Source organism: Varanus komodoensis, unplaced genomic scaffold, assembly GCF_004798865.1.
Source record: "Varanus komodoensis strain SLA01 unplaced genomic scaffold, ASM479886v1 scaffold1, whole genome shotgun sequence".
NCBI lineage: Eukaryota > Metazoa > Chordata > Lepidosauria > Squamata > Varanidae > Varanus > Varanus komodoensis.
The window spans coordinates 50,149,494-50,172,110 of NW_025335268.1; the positions used below are offsets into that span (position 1 = coordinate 50,149,494).

General features: G+C 41.9%; 1 protein-coding gene across 1 annotated transcript in view; it reads right to left on the reverse strand.

Moving 5' to 3' along the window:
* The window catches only part of NCOA7 (nuclear receptor coactivator 7), an 81,378-nt gene that overhangs the window by 45,360 nt on the left and 13,401 nt on the right, over positions 1 to 22,617 (reverse strand). The window contains exon 2 of the mRNA XM_044419856.1: positions 8,513 to 8,640. Coding sequence (XP_044275791.1) covers positions 8,513 to 8,565 — 53 coding nt within the window. The 5' untranslated portion in view covers positions 8,566 to 8,640. The remainder of the gene's footprint in view (positions 1 to 8,512; positions 8,641 to 22,617) is intronic.

A 22,617-nucleotide genomic window follows, 5' to 3' on the forward strand; every position in this document is an offset into this window, starting at 1 on the left:
TCTGCCCTGTGACATTATTAACTGAAGATCATGCTGGTGTCAAGTGCAATTTATCAGGAGGCTCTGGAGAACAATCCAAACAATGAGAACATAAAACACAGTTTTGCATGTTTTTATCAGAGGCCCATATGTACTTTCATTGTGGAACCCACTTTGGATCTTATGGGAATCCCTGTAACTGCCTCCAAAATAATAATTACAGCCCAATATCAAGAGTGATTATTTCTCTGAGTGAGCGCATTCATTTAGTGTACTCAGTCCAACATTCCATAAAACCAGGAGGACCTCCACCTATTCCCGTTTCCAGTTGTACACAAAATCAAGAGGAACCATTGTAAAATCAGATGAGACACAGCATCCACACTGCTGCTCTCCTGGTGCTACAAACCCCAGGAAAACAAGCACCTGCTTTTGGCAGATGCTTTTCTGCCATCTAAACTGTGTGTTGATGCACCAAGGTCATTCCTTCACCTGCATCTCTGGGATTGCTATTCTTGGACATAACTGTGCAGGCCTCTGATGTACATATGCAGCGTAACTAAGCCTCGTAAGCCACCTACATGAAGCCTTTATGAATGACTTACTCATCAGTTTAACAGCCATACAGAGCCGTGACCGGTACAACAGAAGTGCAATCCACACCAAGAAATGAACAATACTGGTATTGCCCAGTGCAGAACAGTTCAGCTGGGAATGCAAAATGCAATTCACCTGCATTAATATATCCAGTCAATGAAATCATAGCCTCTTAGAAATGCCACTACATCTCCAAAACCTGATAGGAACCGTACAAGTTTCTTAACACATTGATATATTTATTTAAAACTCACAGGATTCAATGATCTTCAGAAACATTATCACTGCAACAAACAATACTTTTTCTGTCAAAAATATAATTGGTGAATTGCTCAAAGTATGTCTTAACATATTTTAAGTATTTTGAGCCTAATGTTTCACAGGAGTCAAGATGCCTCAAGTTAGGCTAAGGGGCACCTAGACCTAACCACAGGGAAAAGAACATTATACAGGTTCAGTTCTACTGATGTGGTGGATAGTATCCAAACCATCCTCACTAATCCTATTCTGCTTCCCACCAATCTTGTTCTCTAAGCAAAACTATGTTGTGCGACAGAGAGATGTCCTGCTTCCAGAGCAACTGGGGATGAACAGCCACACTTGTTTCTGGAACTAGGAAATCAGTGGAGTTTGTCTAAAGGAGCTCCGTGGATCCATCAGCAAATTTGTTGCTGAGAGAAAACTTCTGTTCACAGGAGTCTCAAGTAATCCCAGTTGTGCAAAACTTGTGGCGAGTACCTCAACTGTTATAAGCATCACCTCTCAGCCACCAGACTGTCAGTTTGAAGAGTTCTGTGTGAAGATGCAATATCAGAACCTGCAGCAGTGGATTCCATTGAAGAGACAGCTTTCATGGATTCTGACAAAGTGTCACAGGCTGGTCTCTTTCCTCTAGTTCCAAAACTCAAAACAATCCTTTGAAAATGCAGTTCTTTTTATTGAGACTGAGTTCTAAATAGCGTTCCAACAAAGCTGAAGAAGAAGCCTCTGCTCATGTAAAGAGTTGAATCTGAACTGGCAACTTCCCCATGGTCCTTCCTTTCTGTAAAGCTTCTGGCTGCACCCTCAGGGTGGCTCTTACTACTGGAGAGAAACACAGAGCAAATGACGAAGCCCCTCCAATTGAACAGGGGCTTCTGTTTGTTTCTCCAGAAGCCTCCTCAAAGGTCAAGGAATATAAGGGTCAAGGAATATACTTGCCATCCCCCCCCCCCCAAAAAAACCTTTTCCTAAGCAGACTTGCCCTGAGAAACTTCACTAGGCACAGCTGAAGGAGCTTCAAAGGCTTTGCTTGACCCTTACACCTCCTCCTGTTCAGAATCCAATGACTACTCCCACTGAACGGTCTGCAATGTGTGAAGGACTGGCCTGCACAGAAGCTGACGAGGTTCCAGGAACCAGGATCTTCTTTACCAACAAGGCACAATGAGCATAATTCTCACTGACAAAAGCCTGACTTTTGGATCACCTTGGCTGGGAATGGAAAGGAAGGGTGACTACCTGCCATGGATATTCTAATGTCTTTTCCCCTACTGCCGATGGACAGTGAAAACTGGAGAGGAAGCATGGCAGAGAGCATTTACCTTGACAGCACACAGATCCACCATTGGGCTTCCAAGCAAACAGGTCACCTGAGGCTTGTGTCTAAAGAGCATGACAGTCTTCCTCACTGGAAGGGCCATGTCCAGTTGCTTCCAGCCACTACTGAAGTTCCCTTTCAAATGTGCTAAGAATCTTCACCTTGATGTATTTGGGCAGTCATTGTTCCTGAAGAGGTCAGAGAAGTATCTGAGACAAGACCCCAGAACTAGTTTTTGGCAAGGGACAGCATGCCCAGAAGTTGTTTCACTCTTGTGTTGCCTTCACTCCATGAGGAAAATGTTGAGAGCTTCTGCATTCGGATTCACTCCTGGAAGGATCAGCAGATGGGTGATCGGCAGAGTTCAGGGCTTTTGGAATTTTCTACAGACTCCTGCTTTCTGAAGGCAACCCGATGTCTTCTAGGTGTAGACACATTCCTTTTATATGAACACACAGCAGAACCACAGGGATCTTTGCAAACAGCCAGAGGTCAGTCTGAATGGGAAGACCTGTTCATTCTAGTCCCCACTTGGCCATGAAGCCCACGGGGTGCCTTTGGGCCAGTCACTGACTCTCAGCCTGAGTTATGTCTCAGGGTTATTTTAAGGACAAAATTAAAAGGAGGAGGACTATGTAAAATCCTTGAGTTCCTTACAAGAAAAAAGTGGTATATAAATGCAATAACATGAACAATGTTTAGTAGTTCCACAGTCTTGCTTAACAGGGTATAAAGTTTCTAGAGCAGCCTGGGGATGGGTTTTGCCTTGGCTGGACTGGCCGTCCTTTTACAGAAAGAACTGGGGAAAGGATCAGAGACTGAGGCAGTCAATCCAAGAGGAAAGAATTCTGTCCCTATCTTGGGCTGTGTTGTCAAGTTTGTTGGCTTTTCCTGTTGGCTAAAGTTCACAAACCTAGTTAGTAAAACAGGGAGAAGATCAGTTGAAAGTGTCAACCTTGGCCATCCTGGGTCTCCACCTCCCTCTCCCTGAGAGTTCAACAGTTCTCACTAGCCTCAGAGAGTAAAAGTCAATCCACAGCAAGAATTGCTTTGGGTCAAGAGGTGCTGTCTGCCTGCTGGCTCTTCTTTCCTTCATCCCTGTCTTTTCCAAAAATAGAGGAGCTGAGTCAAGGATGGGAGTAGCAGAGTGCCTGGAAGGGGGCCCTGAAAAAAGGAGACCCTTCCAAGAAGCAAAAGGATCGACACAAGAAACTGTTTTTACTGCTGTGGCCATTACTGATCTTGGATTTGGACCAGCCTCTGGGTTTGCTTACCTTGCTACTCTTCTTACTTTTTTGTGGAAAAGCAAGAACAGAAATGAACTATACCAAAGCACCTTTCTTGGAAAAGTCAGGAACATGGGGGATAGAAACAGCACTTTGTGTTTGGTGCTCCTCCCCGCTTGTTGCTAAGCTGGTGGAGATTTTGGTAGGCCTTGCTGCATCCTCTAGTACGTCAAAGCTATCTGTGTTGCTAAGGACTTTTATCGAATTTTCAGTGGGGGAAGAGATCTGTGTACTTTTCACCCACTTTGTGTAAGAAAATGCTGTGAAGCACAGCCAGCTGTTGACTGCTGAGAAAAGCACTGCCTTACATCTAAGCTGTCAGAGTGGTCCAGCTTAGGTTTAAGGCAGAGAAGAGGCCTCCAAAACTTTTTCAGAGACAGCCTGAGATGTTAGCTGCCAATGCCAGGTGTTCCTTCAGATCTACACCACTATGCTGAAGCCAGGGGAATAATCAGAGAGGGCACCACACAACCACCTCTTCAATCCATAGTGAGGAAACCTTTCACCCACTGCTCTTAGGTTGTATTTTCCCCCCATTCTAGAAAGGTGAAATGCCTCTACAAAGGCTTAATTACTAGCAGTAAAACCATCAAGCTAAAATATGCTGGTATTATGTGTTTGAGAAGCTTGCCCCTTGTTGGTTTGAATACACCCCCTCCCCCAATTTCCTAAATGGAATTTAGCCCTCAGGCTGCAAGTGGTTGTGGGCACCCTTACAGTAGAATACAACAGGACACTGGAAAGTAGTTTCTACTTTGCATGCTGATGGAAAATAGGAGTGCAAAGCTGGGCCAGAGTTTCACAGACGTGTACTGGGGAAGTGAAACAGAAGAGAAACACACAATTTTACAATGCATTGCTATAAGGAACAACTTGCTATTTGCATTTATAACTATTGAACAAAGTCTCTCAGTCCCATTAACAAGACCTGCCTTTGCAGAACCCGGACAGATAAGTCTGTCCTGTGCCATAAATCATCACCCAAGTGAAAAGAGGAACAAAGATTTTTAAGTCACATCCTTAGTGCCCTACTTCTGAAAGCCAAAGGCCAGTCAATTCTTCCCCCGCCCCATGCTTTCCTCTTTTTTTGGTCTTAATTCTAAAGCAATGTTTCCAGCAAGAGAGGGAACTGTTTGGTTTTTTTCTTGCAATACGATCAATAGCATCACCAGAGGCTGCAGAGAAAGACAATCCATCAAAACGATGGTGCTGGATGTTCCCCCACACACAAAAAACAGTTTCTTTGAAATACTCAATAATGTATTATTTAATAGCCTACCATTTATTTACTAAGCTCATTGACAAAGGCACTTTCACTGGTGTGATTCTGGTTTTGAGGTCATTTTTTCTCATTGATAGTTACTTCTTCAGAAGTACTTTTCATTGCACTTCCAGTCATAGTCACATCTGTAAGAAAGGCCAAGGGTAGACTGGATTGGCCACCAGTTGAGAGCCTACCTCCAAGAAGGAAACACCAGCAAGGGCTCCCTGGACTTGCTCTCCCATTTCACCATGGCATCTGCTTGCTCACTTGCCTCTTACTCAACAGTAATGGGAAAGAGGAGTAGATACTACGGCCTGCTGGTTCACTGCCTTCTGCATGTCATGCAAGCATGTGGCAGCAATTATGAGAATGGTAATGGGCAAGCCATAGCAACTCGTAACAATAGCAGTGAGAAAGTAGTCTTAAATTCAACAGTGATCAGAATGTAAACAGGCACTTAGGCACCCTCAAATCCCCTTCTGCAATGGTAGGTCCCACCAATTCTGCAGTGTAATAGGTAGCTTTTGCTTGTGCAAGGGAGACTTAGCACTTCCTAGAGGAAATCTGAAATGTACAGAACCATTTTCTGTGTGAGTGGGTTGACCTGCCTCCTCCCAGAAACAAGTGTTTCCACCCATTCAGCTTGCTCTAGAAAGGCTAAATAGCCTCTCCCCAAGCAGTTAGAGCTTCTCACACAATGCAATTAGTATCTTGTGTCACAAATCAGCAGAGGCATAAGCACTCTGTTGGATTCCGCCTAATGGAGCTAATTACTTAGGTGAGTGGTGAATTCTCCTTTGTGTCAAGGCTGTACTTCTTCCTCTTCCTCTCAAATAGATCCAGACAATGGCTCTCTAACTAAAAAGCTCAATTAAGTTAATGCAAGCCAATCAAACTGGCTTAAAAGTAAAAATAAAGCATACTGCAGAAATCAATCACAAAGGGATATGTTTAGTTTAGAAGACTAGCTATTAAGGAAGGGTGACCTATTGTCAAGAAGTTGATTCCAAACGGCTTCCTTCCAAGCCCAAGCTAACAATGCCTGCCTCACAGGGATAAGCTCTTGGAATACCAGACGCTTGTCAGATGATCTGCACCTTGCCTTGTCAGCTGAAGAGGGTGTAGTGATCCTTGAACTACCTTTCCTAAGCTATTTGAAGGTGACTCATTCCCAGCAACTGCCTGGCTGATCCCTGAGTCCCCTGGCCTTGCCATCTCAGTGGTGGAATCCAACCTTCCTCCTTGCCTGGCTTACCATCTGTTCCCACATCTCTTGTAGGCAAGAACAATTGGCCCAATTCCTACACTTTCCTGGATACCTACAAGTCATTTGTTGTAGGAGCTCTAGCTCTGGATTTCCTGTACTGAGCAAGAAATGACCCACAATGCCCCTTGAAATCTATGAGTCTATGAAGAGGGCTCCAGGTCCTGCACATCCACAGTCCAAAGCAGCTCTCACACTGCTAGGTTAGCCTCAGTCTAGTGTCCTGGTCCAAGGTCCAGCGCCCTTGCCACTGGCCCTTCTTCTGCAACAGACCTATTATTCCACGTTAACTGAAGTGTTAACTGAAGGGGAAAAAACAAAGTGTAACTGATAAAACGATATTTACAGTATGCAGCACTTCTGCTTACAAAACTAGAAATTACTCCAGTCTACAATAACAAAAAGGGGTGGGAAGGGAGGCAGAAAAATGTTGGGGAAAACAAAGCAAACAAATCTTGTAAAGAAAGTAAATTCCAAGACATTTTCTGATTGTTTAGTGAAGCTATACAGCTGAAAAAAATGAGAAAAATGTAACAACATATAATCTGTCAAATGCAAGAAGCCCATATGAATGCATCTTGAATGAAAGCACCTTTGTTTGTCTTTTTACTACATCAGAGTGTGCCCATTTTCCACTTACATTTTCCCCCTGACTTTTTCCAAAACTTTCTCTAAGTATTTTTCTGAAAACAACAGGAATCACACACTTGACATGGGCATTTGTATGTGCAGGGAAGAGCACTGCACATTATAATGAAGAAATTGCAGATTCTGATGCTGCCAGGCAGCTTCACATATGTATCTGCTTTGCATTTTTAAAACTGTATGTTTTGAATCTAAATTTCCCAAAATGAGAAGCAAGGTGCATAAGCAGGAAGCAAGAAAACTGGCATGGTGGCACATGTCTGGTATCAGCATAGAAAAAACTGCCATCTATATACACCCAGAAAATAATGGAGAGAAGGGTAGCATATAAAGTTATACTGTTGCTCCTAAACATCAGTATTGGAGAAACTGGGAGCCAAAACAGACATTATTTTAAAGATGTTGCAAGCAATCACATACTTTCTATGTGTTTAGCATAATGTAAGCAGCAAATCTAGATTGGTGCACTACTGTGGGAAATAGGGAAACTTTAACCCTTTCCCCTACTGCAATTCCAGTCTGGATTGTGGGAGCTCTGGACCTCCAATGTACAGCTCCAAATAATGATTAAATCCAAATCAGGGTCCCGATCTGGATCAGGGGCCCTGTACTAACACTAGCATAACAGCCCTTTGACCCTGAGCCTCAAAGGAGGAGAAACTGATGGCTGACTGGCTGTGCAGCATATAAGCAGTGGTGTAGTGGAACCAGAGCAAACCTAAAGACAGCAATAGCACTGTTTTGTTAGGAGGGATACTCATCTGATCTGCCACCCGCTCAGGATCCCATTTCCTCTGAGCTTAGCTGCAGTCCACACAGTATCTGAGGGGAAATGGTTTTCCAGCAACAACAGACTGTTCCCTGTGTAATGCCAAGTATTTTGGTGTGGCTTGGTTCCGAATGGACAATAAGGTTTACCTAAGACCTGGTCCTGAGGAAATGAAAACCAGTAGAATGGGTCTGTTGATCTGGATCAACACAGCTACCTGCAATTTGGAGTCTTTTGGTGTGTGTAGCTACAAGGGCTGCCACAATGAGCACTTGTGGTTGCCTACTACATTGCTGCTTACGAACATACAAAGCAGCGACTGTAACTACATGGCAAGCCGACTGTTTGCAGTCTCCAGTCATTTCTTGCGCCGAGCATTTGCACACATCCTGCTTTTCCACAGTTGCAGGAGTGTCAAGGAGGCTTGGCTTACCTCACTGCCTAAGCTTGCAGGTAATTGACTCCCCCCCCCCCACCCCGGCCACATGTCAATTTGGAGCTCTCTGTGCATAATAACTGGTTGCTGTTACCATCCTAATGCGGGGTCCCTCCTGAAGCTGCAGACTAGGTATTTTACTGGAATAATTTGCAACAATGTATGGAGTGTCCAGTTGCCAATTGTGTCATTCCAAATTAATATCTAATCTCAGAAGCTTGACCTTATTTCCTTTGCGCCTGGCCAGTTTCTTCTATGAAAGATTTCACTGGTATGCTCATTTTAACATTAGTTCATAGCTGGAGGCTTCTGGAACTATATCATAATTATATACAGTAGTAGTTCTTATTCACTACACTCTTCCAAAAAATGTGCAGTTTTCATTCTAATAGGGTGTTAAGCCGAAACTAGGATCCCAAAGTCCAGGTTCAACATACCGAAACTAGGATCGAAGTTAAGCCGAAACTAGGATCCCAAAGTCCAGGTTCAACATACACAGCTAATAAAACAGAATAGATTCAGATAACTTTGAAGGTAAATTCAGAGCTAGAGCAATAACCTATGTCATGGTCAGCTAGTATAGAAATGAAGATACAATTTTCAAAAACAAAACAGTAAAACACATCACCTATATAGGAAATACCCACAAATCCCTATTAATTTAAATCAACTGAATAAACAGCGTGGGCTTACCGGGCAAAGTAACCTTGCCTTCGTTCTTTTTTTTCTTCCTTGGTTTCCATCATAAGCAGGAGAGAGTGCAAGATGAAAGGGCTGAAGTTTTGTGCTTCCAGTTAATGCCTCATGTCCATACACAGCCCCTACATTTATCATTAAGGGAAGGAAAAGGAAGAAGCTATAAATTAACATGTCATAAACATCTGACATTATTTATAAGCATTACAGTGCATGGCCCAACAATAAGTACATTTTAACCAATGAAAGCAAGTCACATGACAATGAGTGTATTGTACCAAAAACAAATTAAAAAAAACAACAACAATAGACAGAGCTCAGCTCACTCACTGCATGGGGACAAAAGTTACAACTTATTTTTTTAGGTCTTTATAAATGCAACCATTGAAGCACAAGTTCTGCATGGGGAGCAAGGTCTTGTAAAGTCAAATATGATACTGATGTCCCATTACATTAAAAGCCCAGTTAGCAATTGTTTGAACGCACAGTGTGTTGTTGTTCTCTGTCTGATGACCTACCCAAAGCAAATAATCTGTAAAGAAGGAAAAATCTGAAAGGTGTTTTATGGCCAGTAACGACAATCCACAAACAGGGAAAACAACAGGAAGCATTCAACGTATCAGTGTTAAAGAAATAAGTGGGAGTGTATTGATGGTGGTTAAAAAAATTGAAATTAGTAAATGCTAGTTCAAAGAACAGGAATTCTTTTTTCACCCAAAAAAGAGCAAATCACAGAAAAAGCTAATACATGGAGTAATACTCTTCCGGTCTGGGTAGAAAGTAACAGGTCTAGTCATTACAATGCTAAATAAAAGAAACGAAACACATATCTTAAGAGCACAGCCCTGAAAACTTCTGAAACCTTACTAGGACACTGTCAAACAGAACAGAAAGCACAGAAGTTTGTTGGAAGGAAGAAAACCTCCAATTCAGCCCCAGAACCTTCACTTGACCAGCAATACGTGTCCACATATAAACAATACTAATGTGAATAAGGCCTCTTCTGTTCTAAGGACAGGGCAGGATGGATGCTGACAGAATTGCATGACATGGTATGAATGCAATTCCCAATCTCTGTTTTTGTCATGGATGCAGGAGCTGAAAGGAAGAGTGAGCAGCTTCCAGAAAATGAAGGTTGTGGAACAATAGAGTTAGCAGCTTCTCTCCTGAGGGCAATCTCAACACAGGGGAAATCTATTCCCCCTTCATTTTTGAGGGAAGTTTACGAGGGAACACAGAGAAGTTGAAGGAGCTGAAAAAGTTACTTTGCTGAAAGTGCCCCCAAGCCCAGCAGGTTTCGTACAATTTGCTATGTGCAAAGAAACAAAAAAGCAAAAATATTTAGAAAAAGAAGCAAAATAACTGACAGTTGCTCCAGTCCCCTTACAAAAAAAAAATAGGGAGAAGGAGAAAGAGCGGTGCTTTTGCTTCTATCCTCCCACCCCAGGGGGTAAAGCCAGTGGGCCCATTCCCCTCCCACCCAAAAGCAAGTAAGTACAGCCCCTTCCCTTGCAAACTTTCCACAAGTTAGTTCCACTGAGGTCAAAATGATTTAACTGGGAGTAAAGCCATTGAAAATAATCTAATTTACTTCTAATATACATGTATTTCAGTTCCTCATGCCTTTCAGCTAGTTGATTCTTGGAGCAAGAAGACAAGAGACAATTGGGAATGCTTGAAAAAGCAGAGCAAATTTTGTTCAGAGGGGAAGAAGCATTTTTAAGTTGGAGAGAGATGCCATAGTTTTGGAAGGAGGGGGTTGGGTGACAGAATCTCAGTTTTCCATTTGTGAGGCAATAGGATGCTATTGTACTGAAATTATCTGGAAACTCAACACTCTGTATTGGTGTACGTGACTAGCAGGTTATAAAAGTGTCTGTACATGGGCTGTGATTTTGTAGTTGAGTTTCCTCTACCTGGTAATATATTATCCTTGGTGACTGCAGGTACTGGGGCACTGGTCAATAAAGCAGCAGAGGTTCAAACATTTGAGCTTTCCCACAGACTGTGTTCATTTCCACACGAATTGAAAACCGAGATTGTCACCACTTTCTATGGCAGAGAATTCCATAGTCCAATTATATGTTGCATGATAAAGTACTTCCTTTTGTCTGTCCTAAACCTTCCAGCAATCAGCTTCATGGGATGACCCCAGTTCGAGTGCTATACTAGTGGAAGAAAAATGTCTCCCTCTCCATTTCCCCCTGCCATGCGTTATTTTAAACACCTCCATCCTCTACGCCTCTCTCCTTACTCAACATTTTCTAAGCTAAACAGTTGTAGCCATTCCTCGCAGAAGAGTTGCTGCAGCCCCCGGTTCTTTGCATTACCAAATTAATTACAGTGTCAACAGTTTTTACGTACTTTGTTTTTTCCCCTAAAATTTAAACAATTTAAGGGAGATATATGCTACTGGAACCCACCACTTTCATAACAGAGATTTAACACTTCCTATAGGAAGCCCTGAAATTTAGCACAAATACTCAGTTCCGGATCAGGACAGGATGACAGAGCTCCCTTATGAGAGCACCCCGACCAGAAACTCTCTTCTAGGAACAAGCAATTCCACTTGTCTCCTGTTGCTCCTGAAGTGGTAAATATTCATTGTGCAAACAGCACATCCTGCTCACACAACAGAATTGGAGGAGCCACAGTGCAGCATTGGATACAGAGCAGTGTAAGTGCCTTTACATTTGTAAGTATTCTGATATAAATGTCTACGGCAGGGGTCTCAAACTCAACTTACCTGGGGGCCGCTGGAAGTAGAGTCTGGGTGAGGCTGGGCCGCATCAAGTATTCCACAAAAAGTACAACTGATCCAATCTTCTCAATCTTTACTAATAATAATTCAGAACATGAACGGTTCTTCAGAACATAGGCTTCTCTTACTTCCTCCTACTCCTTGCTGCCAGAGACCTGACAGCACTTCCTCTTACACAGCTGAGCCACATTTGGCTTGAGGAAGGAAGCAACTGAGACCCTCAGGATGGCTTGAAGATGCTCATCAGTAAGTTTGGACCTGAACTTTGACTTATTAAAGTTCATGGTGGAGAAGAGCTTTTCACACAGATAGGTGCTCCCAAAAAGGCACATGGTTGGCTTGAACATCCTGGAAAGCTCAGGGAAGGTAAGGGGCAATTCTCTCAAAAATTGTCCAAGCTTGTCCGCTTTTCCACTCACCTCCCTGACCTTGGCTTTGAGTTCAGAACTGCACTGCAGGTCAATTAGCTCCATTTGAAGCACAGGGGGGACATCTTCCACATCGAAGAAGGGGTCAGCAAAAATTTGAAAAGTGGCTCTGTGTGTCTTGAAATCTGCAAACCTGTGATCAAATTCTTAGAGGGAACATTGCGCCCAGGGTAACGACTCACGCAGGTGCGTGTGAGAAAAATGCACAGGCCGCACTATCACTAAACTTTGATATCAAGTGGGGGCCACAAAATATCATCCCACAGGCTGCAATTGGCCCTCGGGCTGCGAGTCTGAGACCCCTGGTCTACGGAGTATAATACTTAAATAACATTATGCGTGCTTGATTTTTCCCTGCTATATTTCTGCTCAAATACCTGCAGTACATAGTATGTGGCACCTTTCTTAGGTCTGATGTTTATTAAATAAAAGTAAAATAAACACACTAAATTAGTTCTTTCTAGGGCATCACATCATTTTCGGATGCATACCAAAAAACAAACAAAAAAAAAATCCCTGTGCAAAAGACCTTATTAATGTAATCTGTTAGAAAATTCTCCAGGAAACTCACATCAGTGTCTAGAATGGACAATTAAGATCTATTCGCTTTCTAAAAGGCCTGTTCCTAAGGAAGATGAACTGCTAGAACTGGTTTGCTTAGACTCTGCCTGGGGACACAGCTCTGGTGACTGTAAGAATGAGCGCCTACATATCAAAATTTACTACTGCACCAGTGGTCAGCTCATTGACGTGGGTCTGTTTGAAAACACAGTCATAAAAGATGAGAGAAAGTCCTGTTTGCAGAAGGAAATAACAGTCTCACTGCAAACAAGCTGTGAATTCCCATAAAACACAAGTACAAATTACAATTTAAGGCTACAATATGTAGTATTCCTCTTGTTTACGTGACTCTTATTTTTAAGATGAAAATTAAAAATATGTATCTCATATATGAACAGATACTGGCCTGGAAGTATCCTTTAGTAAATGACCCACCATTTACAGCACTGAAGCCAAAGTTCACTCCAAAAGCAGATATCGATTAGCACTGTGTCCCAGATATAGATGAGAAAGATGCCCTAATTCTTTGTTGAAAAGTGCTTCCAGACAGAACACTCCAAACATCAACAATCAAAAGACCATGCAGAAAGAAGGAAGAAATGGGGAAATGTTTCCACCACAGAGCAGCCCCACTGGAAATTTTACCTGCACAGTGCAGAGCGACAATCTCTCATCATTTTATTTATCTCCAAAGCTTCTTTTTCCACCATCTTTCAAACTCTGTTCTAATTTTAATCTGTCCCATATTCTTGTATTGTTCCCTTACTATTTTCTTGATCCAATCTCGCACGCTTTCTTTGCTTTTCTTTACTAAATCCAATTGTTTTACACATATACCTCTTAATGGTGCCCTGTCCACTTCCTATCCAGTTGTTTCCCTGATTAATATTTTTCAAGTTATCTATCTAAATTCTTTTTTATTCTATTTTTAATCTCTCCTTTAATTAGCAATATGGGATACAAAGCTTTTTAATGTACTTCCACGAGAAATTCCACAAAAGAGTTTACCGCAGGGGTCCTCAAACTTTTTCACCAGGGGGCCAGCTGAAAGGTGCCGGTGCCGGGCGCGGGCCGGAAAGGTAGTGCCAGCGTGGCACGCAGGTGGGTGGGCGCAGGGAGGGGGGGGGCAAGGCTGGGGCGGGCACATGCCACGATGCAGCGGCGCGTGTAAGATGCAGCGGCTTGCTCACTTGGAGGGCGGTTTCTCCCAGCGAGTCCAAAACGATCTCCTCACGAGCAAGCTGCCACTTCCCCGTACAGCAGGCGAGGTGGGCGGTGGCGTGGCATGTGGGCGCACGCATGGCGCATTGAAAACCTCTGAGGCGGTCTGGATGAATGGCCATGGCGGGGCAGTTCCGGCCCCCGGGCCGTAGTTGGAGGGCCCATGGTTTAAAGCATTGCCAAATATGACAGAAAAAAATCTTAAGACTGAAAAGGGATAAATATCCAAGGAGGAGGATGGGATATACCACATTTAGATTCATATTATGATATGCATCAATTAAGAGATATTATAAGAGTAATGAAAAAAGGGAATAGATGTGCATTATACAGAAATAGAAGGGGAACTGATGGAAGTACAGGAAGAAAAAACTCTATGTTTTATATTAAAAAGTAGCTAAAGCAAAACATAAGAAATAAAGGAAGTGCAATAAAAGGACTGTTGAAAGTATGCCTTTTTAGAAAAAGAAATTAATACCAGACATTTCACAGAGTACAAAATAAGGTATCATGGCTGTTATGGAAACAAATCATCAAATAAATTTATTTATTTATTTATTTATTTATTTATAAAATTTATGTACCACCCATCAGCCAAAAGGCTCTCTGGACAGTTCACAGCCTTAAAATATACAACAAATAAAATGATAAACAATATATAATAATCAATCATGCATAAAATCAAACAAATATAGTACAATAAATAACTGTACAGCAATTGTAATCAGATTAATCTGGAAGTATAAGAGATGCACCAGATAAAATACAATATAAAAGATAAGAATACATTAGCTCTTAAAATACTGGGTGAATAAAAAGGATTTTACTTGGCACCAAAGAAGATCAGCAACAGGCACACCTTTGGGGGGGGGGGGATAATTTCATAGTCAGGGTGCCACAACCAAAAAGGCCTTTCCCCCTATAGCTACTCTCTTTACCTTGGGGGGGGGGGCTCTGTGAGAGGACCTCAGATGATATGGGAAGAGGAGTTCCTTTAGATAAATTTATTAGAACTGAGCAATAGTAAGGAAAAGATCAAACAATATAACAAAATGGGAAAGATTTACAGATGAATATGAAGCAGGAGATAAGGCAAACTGTTGAAAATATATTCTGATAAAATAAGTTTAGGGACAATGTTGTAGTAAATAGATATGGGAAAGAGACATTAAAGAAGGGATAGAGGAAGAAGAATGGAGATAAATTTCTGATAAATTTCCCTTCAAACACTAAAAACTAAAATAAAAAAGATGCCTTAAAACTGGTCCAGAAATTATATTTGACCAAGGTAAAACTGGGAAAAATAAATGCGAACTTATCACTTTTGTACTATAGAGGATGTGAAATTAATAGAATGCAAATACATATATGATGGAAATGCAGGGAAGTAACAAAGTTTTGGTAACATATATTTAAAGGAATAAAAATATTATTAACTCATTAATATACAGTAAAATCATGTTACCCCACCACAGTTTCTAAACAGTGGCGTATCGTATTGTGTGAATCTAGTCAATGATGGCCCCACAAAATTGCATGAATGAGGCCATACAATTGCACAACAAAAGCCTCAAGTAGCTGAATTCAACCTTGAGAGGGTTTCCTTCCTCTCTCAAGTACGCCAAGTACACCATTACTGCAAGTACACAGAGTCTTCCCGAACTATTGAGGTCCCTAGCAATACTGCCACAGATATTACTGTTATCTGTTAAGGGGTTTTCCAAAGAAGCAGGAAACGTGTTATTTAGAATAGACCCACTAAAACCAGTGAAATTTATGTTAGACTAGCACAGGATATATCCCATAAGTTCCCATCAGCAGGAATATATGCTATGATATAGAGCAGTGGTTTTCCCTCCCCTCAGGGAATCCTTTCCATGTTTTTTTGTTAGGGGAGGAACTACCAAGAAGGGGCCATGAAACATCTGCTGTTATAGGTTCTAGAATGTTCCCTTAACTCATGCAAATTCTGGTCTGGATCTTTGGCCCTATTACCTGGCACTAATCTTCCCCAGCCTGGTTTGAATGTTTTGGAATCCCATAGGGCCCATGAACAGCCAGCATAGCCAATGGGCCGGAATGCTGAGAGTTGAGGTCCAAAACACCTGGAAGGTACGAGGTGCTCTACTGCAACTGAGGGTGCATGAAGGAAAATCCTTAATTGTGACACAAGCTTTCAGGCAGTTTCCCTGCTATTTCATCAAGAAGCTCCATGTAAGCTTCCCAAGAGTACTAGGGCTGGACATAGTTTGAAAACTGTGGATCTAGAGAACTAAGCACAGAAATAAATGCTTGCATTGGCATACTTTTAAGCTTTTTGCAAATTACACAGCAGACAGACTGTATTGAACTCCATGGTTCAATTGTACTGCATCCAATCAGCTTAAACATGAGATCAATTCCAATATAATAAACACCTCTCACCAGCCATAATCATGCTGTACCGTTACAGTTGTGGCACAAAGAAAGGGGGGCAGAAATGCTTCACAGCCAGCAACCAAGAAGAGTACGCCACAGCAAGGTCACTAGATCTTCTTCAGGGAGAGAGCAGGAATCACAAATAAGACTGGGATCTCATGAATATCCAGCTACCAAACTGCTGGGCACCAAGTTAAAATAGGAGTGCACTGTAGGCGAAGTATGGAGACTTCCAGCTACAAAGGAACAGATGTTCGGAATGAAAGAGGCATGCAATTCAAGGTCAGGAAACTCAGGTTTTTCAAAGGGAGAGGGGGAGAAGCCCTGGCAAACAGATAGAAGAGGCAGGAGAGTTTATCTCAAGGCCACCTTCTCCAGGTGTTCAGGCAGGCCCTGAGAATAGCCACAGTCTGCAGCTGCCAGGAGGGGTCATGGAACAGGAGCCAGACAAGCTCAGTACTATCCTTGACCCCATGATGCAGCATCAGGAGAGAAGAGCTAGCCAACTAGAAGGGTGGAATTCATCTAAGATGCTGGCCCATCTCCAGAGGGACCCTCCCAGAGCAGTGGGGCCCAGGGGACCTCAAAAGGAGTGTTCTGGAAGGTAATTTCTAGTATGGGTTCAACAAACTGCTCTATGCATGCTCAGAGACTCTTCCTTTGCTGATTATGCTTTGCTGGATGTATACTGGAGAATAAAGTGCTTTTGCCAAAAAACGGTCTGTTATTTTGAAAGGGGAAGGGGGAAACCTAGCTCCTCACAACAGTATTAAAATAACAAATCAAGAAAACATCCAGCCAAATGCCTTTTTGAACAGCCATGTTTTTACCAAACATGAGACAAAACCAAGTAGCCAGACCTGATGGAAGTTGAAAAGCCTGTTTATTGTTGGGAAGAGGACAGTCAATTGCCATCATGCAAGTCACTCAGGTGAAGGGGAAAGTATAAACACTCTCACTTCTACTAACAATTATAGGGAGGTAAGGACAAGAGTTACATCAAAGGAGGAGCAGAAATAACCCAAACCCAAAACCCAAACTAGTCCCAAGACACCAAGCATTTGCTACCAGATTATGGCTACAAACCGCAACCATAAAGAAGCTTCCAGTCAGCTTTTCCCACCCTTGGGTTTCCAAATGTTGGCAATGAGTGGTCCTCCAGATGTTTTGTCATACAAATCCCATCATCCCTAAGCCACTTAAGTCAGTGGCAAGATCATGGGAGCTGCACACCCAAACATCTGGAGGAGCGGATGCGGGCACTCTGCTCAAGGCCTTCCACTTTTCTCAGCATCTCTATTCACCTTTACCAAATGATTCATCAGGATGTAGCTATGGCTCTTCCCTCTTACACCAGATTCCCACTCAATCAGGTATCTGCAGGTGAGATATACAGGATACTATTCCACATGGTTGCTAGTTTTGTTGTCCTATTGTCCTTCCTAGCTTAGCAGGAAGTAGCAGCTCCTGAAGCGACCTCCAAAACCAATGGATATGTTCAGGATGGCATAGCACAGCTCCCTCCCATGAAGCAGGGCTTCTGCTGCAGCCCAAGGGAGCGGAGCAAACATTTTTTTAAATTTTTAATTAATTTTTAAATTTTAATTACTTTTTAAATTAATTTTAATTTTAATTATTTTTAATGTGTAGTGTGCATAGGAATTCATTCATATTTTTTTCAAACTATAGTCCGCCCCCCCTCCAACAGTCTGAGGGACAGTGAACTGGCCCCCTGTTTAAAAAGTTTGAGGACCCCTGTCTTAGGGTATCAATTATGACATTAGGTATTTTTGTTTATTAAGTTTGTGTTGTACTTAAAGCAGAATTCAGCACACATCTATTCAGGTCTGTGGTCAATGGGCATGCTTCCAGGTGAGTGCGTATAGGACTGCATCCTCTCCAGAGCTGCTATCTGGGTAACAAAGCAAAGTTCCATCGTCACCACTTGAAATTCATACCAATTCAGCAGTGCAATTTTTGCCCTCCTGTCTATACCATCCCCGTGGACCCAAGGCTGCTTAGGCTTCCTGTCAGCCGCTACTTGTGTAACAAAAACCAAAGAATTAAGATCTGGTTTAGTTATATTTGGTTACACCCGCAGCAGGAACTGGAGTTGTCAGCATGTCACCACAAGTATACATGAGAAAGTCATTCCTGTTTTCAAGTCATGAGAACATGTGAGCAATTCTTAGGAAATATTTGCAGTTTCACAAATGTTCTTTCACGTTCAAACCTGCACACTTCTGCAAGTGTGTACTGCCAAATACATCCTTCCACATTCTCATGTTCATGCCTATGGCGTGAAATGTACAATTTTGGTCTGCAAAATGCATATTTTAAAAACTATTTTTTTCCAGATGAGAAAAACAAGTAAACATAAGCTTCAGGGAAGAATTGTGAGACCTCAGTGAACTCCAACACTACTTAATCTGTTATCTGTATCCCTTAGTTTAATACCTGAGTAGGTGCTCCAACTGCAAATAATGGGTTAACTGCTAGGTTGTTTAGCCCCCAAACAAGTCTGGGTTCATACATTATGCTGCATATCTTACACAGGAGCCAAACGTAAAGCTGTTCTTTAAAGTGGAACAAGCATTTATGAACCTATTGAAATGAATGCATTTTAAGTCACAACTAATTTATCCAATTTCTTTCAGTGGGTCAACTCTAAGTATTATTAAACCAGCAAGTATGATGGAGTTATAGTCCAGCACATCTGGAGAGCACCAAGTTGGGGAAGACTGTTATTCAAAATGACTTGACCTAATAAAGCACAGAAGGCAATTAGCATGTGTTGCAGCCCTCTAGCTAGTTGAAAACACTGCATACAACAGCACCCTCTTGTGGAGAAAGCAGTAAAATGTGAAAGCAATGGGCAACTAAGCACGACTAGAACTTTGCCTTGGTTTCAAAAGTTACTGCAGCCGGTGGGAGGAAGGAGTCATCTGTTATGCACCACATCTGTCAGGCTCTCCCATACAAAAGGAATGAGTCAGGGCGTTTGTAACATTTGCAAGCTTGAGTTAGAGATCACTCCTGACAGCAAAGACTGCAACAACTAGCAGCAACTAGATTTGAGCTCCTATATACTACGAATGTTTTTGCACATGATGCTAAGACCACAGTCCTATGCATTCCGATTAGAACAAAGTGTCACAGAATGCAAATGAGGTTTACTTCTTCATAAGCATGAGTGCATCATGCTTTTTAATTTGCATCACTTGCAATTATTTATTTATTTATAACTTAGTCATTTCTTGACCATTCTTGGGGGAAAGAGATCTGATTACCATGAGGAAACATAAAAAGTGAGAGAGCCAAGTTCAAATTATATACATATTTTAACCAAATTTAAGTTTTAAGATTCAACATGTCAAGATCAGCTGAAAACTAATTTAAAAATGATTTGTGAAGATGCATCTAATATTTGGCAATAAAACATCACAAAGTTTTTGGCCACATGGTGCAATGAATTATATATGCCACAAAGGCAAGGCAGAGAACCTGGAAACTCCTACTATGGTAACTCAGTAATGCACAGAGAATGCTATTTTTTAAAGAGAGAAAAGGGCAGCTAAACCCTCCACACATTATCAACGTTTTAAAACAGAAGCTAAGGTTTCTATAGCAACTTTAACTCCAACACACTGTGTGCAGTGTACTAAGGCACAGCGTGAAGAATAAAACAAAATGCTAAATTTATGCAACTTGAGAAAATTCAGGGTGGCTACATAAAGATTTATTTTGCATTTTCCTAACTAGTTCATGCACAAGCTTCACCACTGCAGTTTGCACAGGCTATTTTAATTCTGCTCCATGAGTGCACACTCAAAATCCTTTAATGTGCAATCATTATCTCTTAAGAATTCCTTCTAACCAACATGTAACCTTTCCAATTAGGGTGATTAAACAATGATATAAAGGGGGAATTTGTTGACACTTCAATGCAAGTAGGACTGAGTTTTTAATAACAGTTGGTGACTGCAGTTGCTATTTTAAATAATTAACAAAAGGAAGATAATGTGTGGCTTTAGGTATGCTGTATTCCTAATATAAAATCTTGTGGCTATATTAGTAGCAGGCTCAGATCACCAGGTTAACTTTTTCTAGATTGTTTAGACCGACCTTTGCCAACCTAGTAGCCTCTAGATGTTTTTAATTTCAACTCCCTGCATTCCGGATAGGTGGCCAAGATGGCAGTGGCTGATAAGAACTGAGGTGCAAAACATCCAGATTGCATCAGGCTGGGCAAGCCCAATGAAGATGAAAGTGCTCACATAGACCCTTTGTCTTTCCTTCACAAGAAGAGCAATGCTTCTGCCCTAATGTTAGCACAAGCAGCATTCCCACGTTATGTACGGACACAGGAACTGTGGTTTTGTCTAATAAGGTCACGGTTCAGAAACCATGCTATCAAACCATGACTTGATCCTGATTTACTTTAACTGCACACAGAATACACCACAGTTCTCCACGTTTATACGTAGTGTGGAACTGTAGTTTACCCTCAAATGAAAGCTGAAGCTTCCACTAATCTCATGCACCAAGGATGAAGAAAATAAAGGAGCCAATGTGAGCCTCATGCTTACCTGATCATCTAAACCAGGCTTTTCTAACTAGGGTACCCAAATATGATTAAACAACAATTCCCATAATCCATAGCCAGTCATTCCTATGATTAAGGATGACAGGCATTGAAGCTCAACATCTGGGCACCTTAGATTAGGAAAGGCTTAGATCAGAAATGGCTAGAAGATAGATCTCCAGATGTTTTGGACTTTTAATTCCCAGATGCTTCTTCCAGCAAGGCCAAAGGTAAAAATTCTGGGACCATCACTCCAATATGTTTGAATACTTTCCTACAACACTTGATTTAAGCTTATGCTTCTAATGGGTCGCTGTCCATTCCTTTTTCACTTGTCCCAGAGTTTTGGAGAGACACACAACCTATTCATCCTATAGACCATGAATACTTTTATCATCTTACTCCAAGGGAAAAAAATGCCACAGCCATAGAGACTAAGGAGGTAAACTTTCCAAAGCAGAAAGGGAGTTTCAGATGAAGGGGAAAAAACTAATCAAGCATGTTATCATATGTATGCAGTTTCATGACTCAACTATGTATCATTTTAACTCCAGTTGGAAAGAGTCAGTTCATTCCGAAAATCCAACATAAGCAAGCAGTGCACTCAAGCACGGTAAAGCAAGAAGACAAGTTTATGCTACTTGCAGGAAGAGCCTCTCTAGTGCTATACCAGTCAGACTCAACAAGTTAACATGTATCAGTCCTGCATTCAATCTGAACTGCCCTCTGTGTGCAATTTCTACTACATCTCCAGCACATTGGAAATACAAAAATCTGACATTGTTCACATGGAGGCAGTGTGGCCTAGCGGTTAAGAGTATGGGACGAGGACTCGAAGACATCTGCATTCTAGTCCCCACTCGACCATGGAGCTCTCTCGGTGACTTTGGGCCAATCACAGACTCAGCCCCTCACAGGGATGCTGTTGCAAGGTTAAGACTGAGAGGATGGGAATTATGTAAGCCACCTTGAGTTTCTTGGAAGGAAAAAAGTAGGATATAAAGATAATAAATAATGAAATGGATAATGGGCAAGCCTTGAAAAACTTGAAGCCTGTACCACCTGTTACAGCAAATGTCCCCTGTACCACCTGTTACAGCAAATGGATAAAGGTGAAATTCTTGAAATTCTTTCTTTGAGGAGACAGGATTTCTCAGGCCAAAAACCTCGGACCTTGTCATGTAAACAAGGCCTTGGTTTGTTTCCAAATTAAGCAGAGTGTCACTGAATTCCACAATAGATAGCACTCTGAACTAACCTTGTTTTTCTACTCAGTACAGGTCAAAGGAACTCCATTTAACTTATCCGTCTTTCTTCATTACACTCATCAGCTACCACGGAGTCACTGGGCTCCAACCTTGGATGAGTAATCAGTGTGCCAGAAGCCTAATCAAGGTCGTAATATTTTTCCTCCAGAAACTCACAAGGTCATATTCCAAGCTGTCCAGTGTTTTAAAAGACAGAAGGAATAAAATTCGTTTTACTGGTTATCTTAGATTCTTAGAACCACCATTTCTGGAAATGGTGAAAAAATATTTGTGGTAATATTTTCCTAGCCTATTTGGCTTAAGAATGCAAGATATTTAGCAACTCAGTGTTAGCATTTTAAGGACCTGTAATAATCAGACTTACTTGAATGGCTTGCCCTTCTGAAATTTGCAGCATGGAAAAATAATGGGGAAAGGACTCTGACTGGCATTAGTGCAAGAACTAGTACCTCAGCCTCCAGGCACTCAAGTCATTAGTATGATTCATTGCAACTACAGAAAGCACTTTACAAACTGCCCACAGTAATGAAGCATCGAGCAAGCAGCTGCCAACAATAGATTTCTGCATTTCAAACCCCATCATGCTGGCTCCTGTCCAGAGAGCAGAACAACAACATTTATCTGCAAAGGGTAACGCTGAATTACATTACTGTGCACTGGCATCAGAAGAGGCACCATCTGAAATGGTGGCGAGCACTGCATGGGCCCGGCTGGGGGAGAGTAAAAATCTTACACCCCACCAATCTGCATCTCTTTCCACTTCAGCAGGTCCAGTCACACCCTTTCCTGGTTAAAGCCAATTTTGTTGCAGTCACAAGATCGGTTTTAGTCACAGCCACATTTCATTACTTGAATGGGAC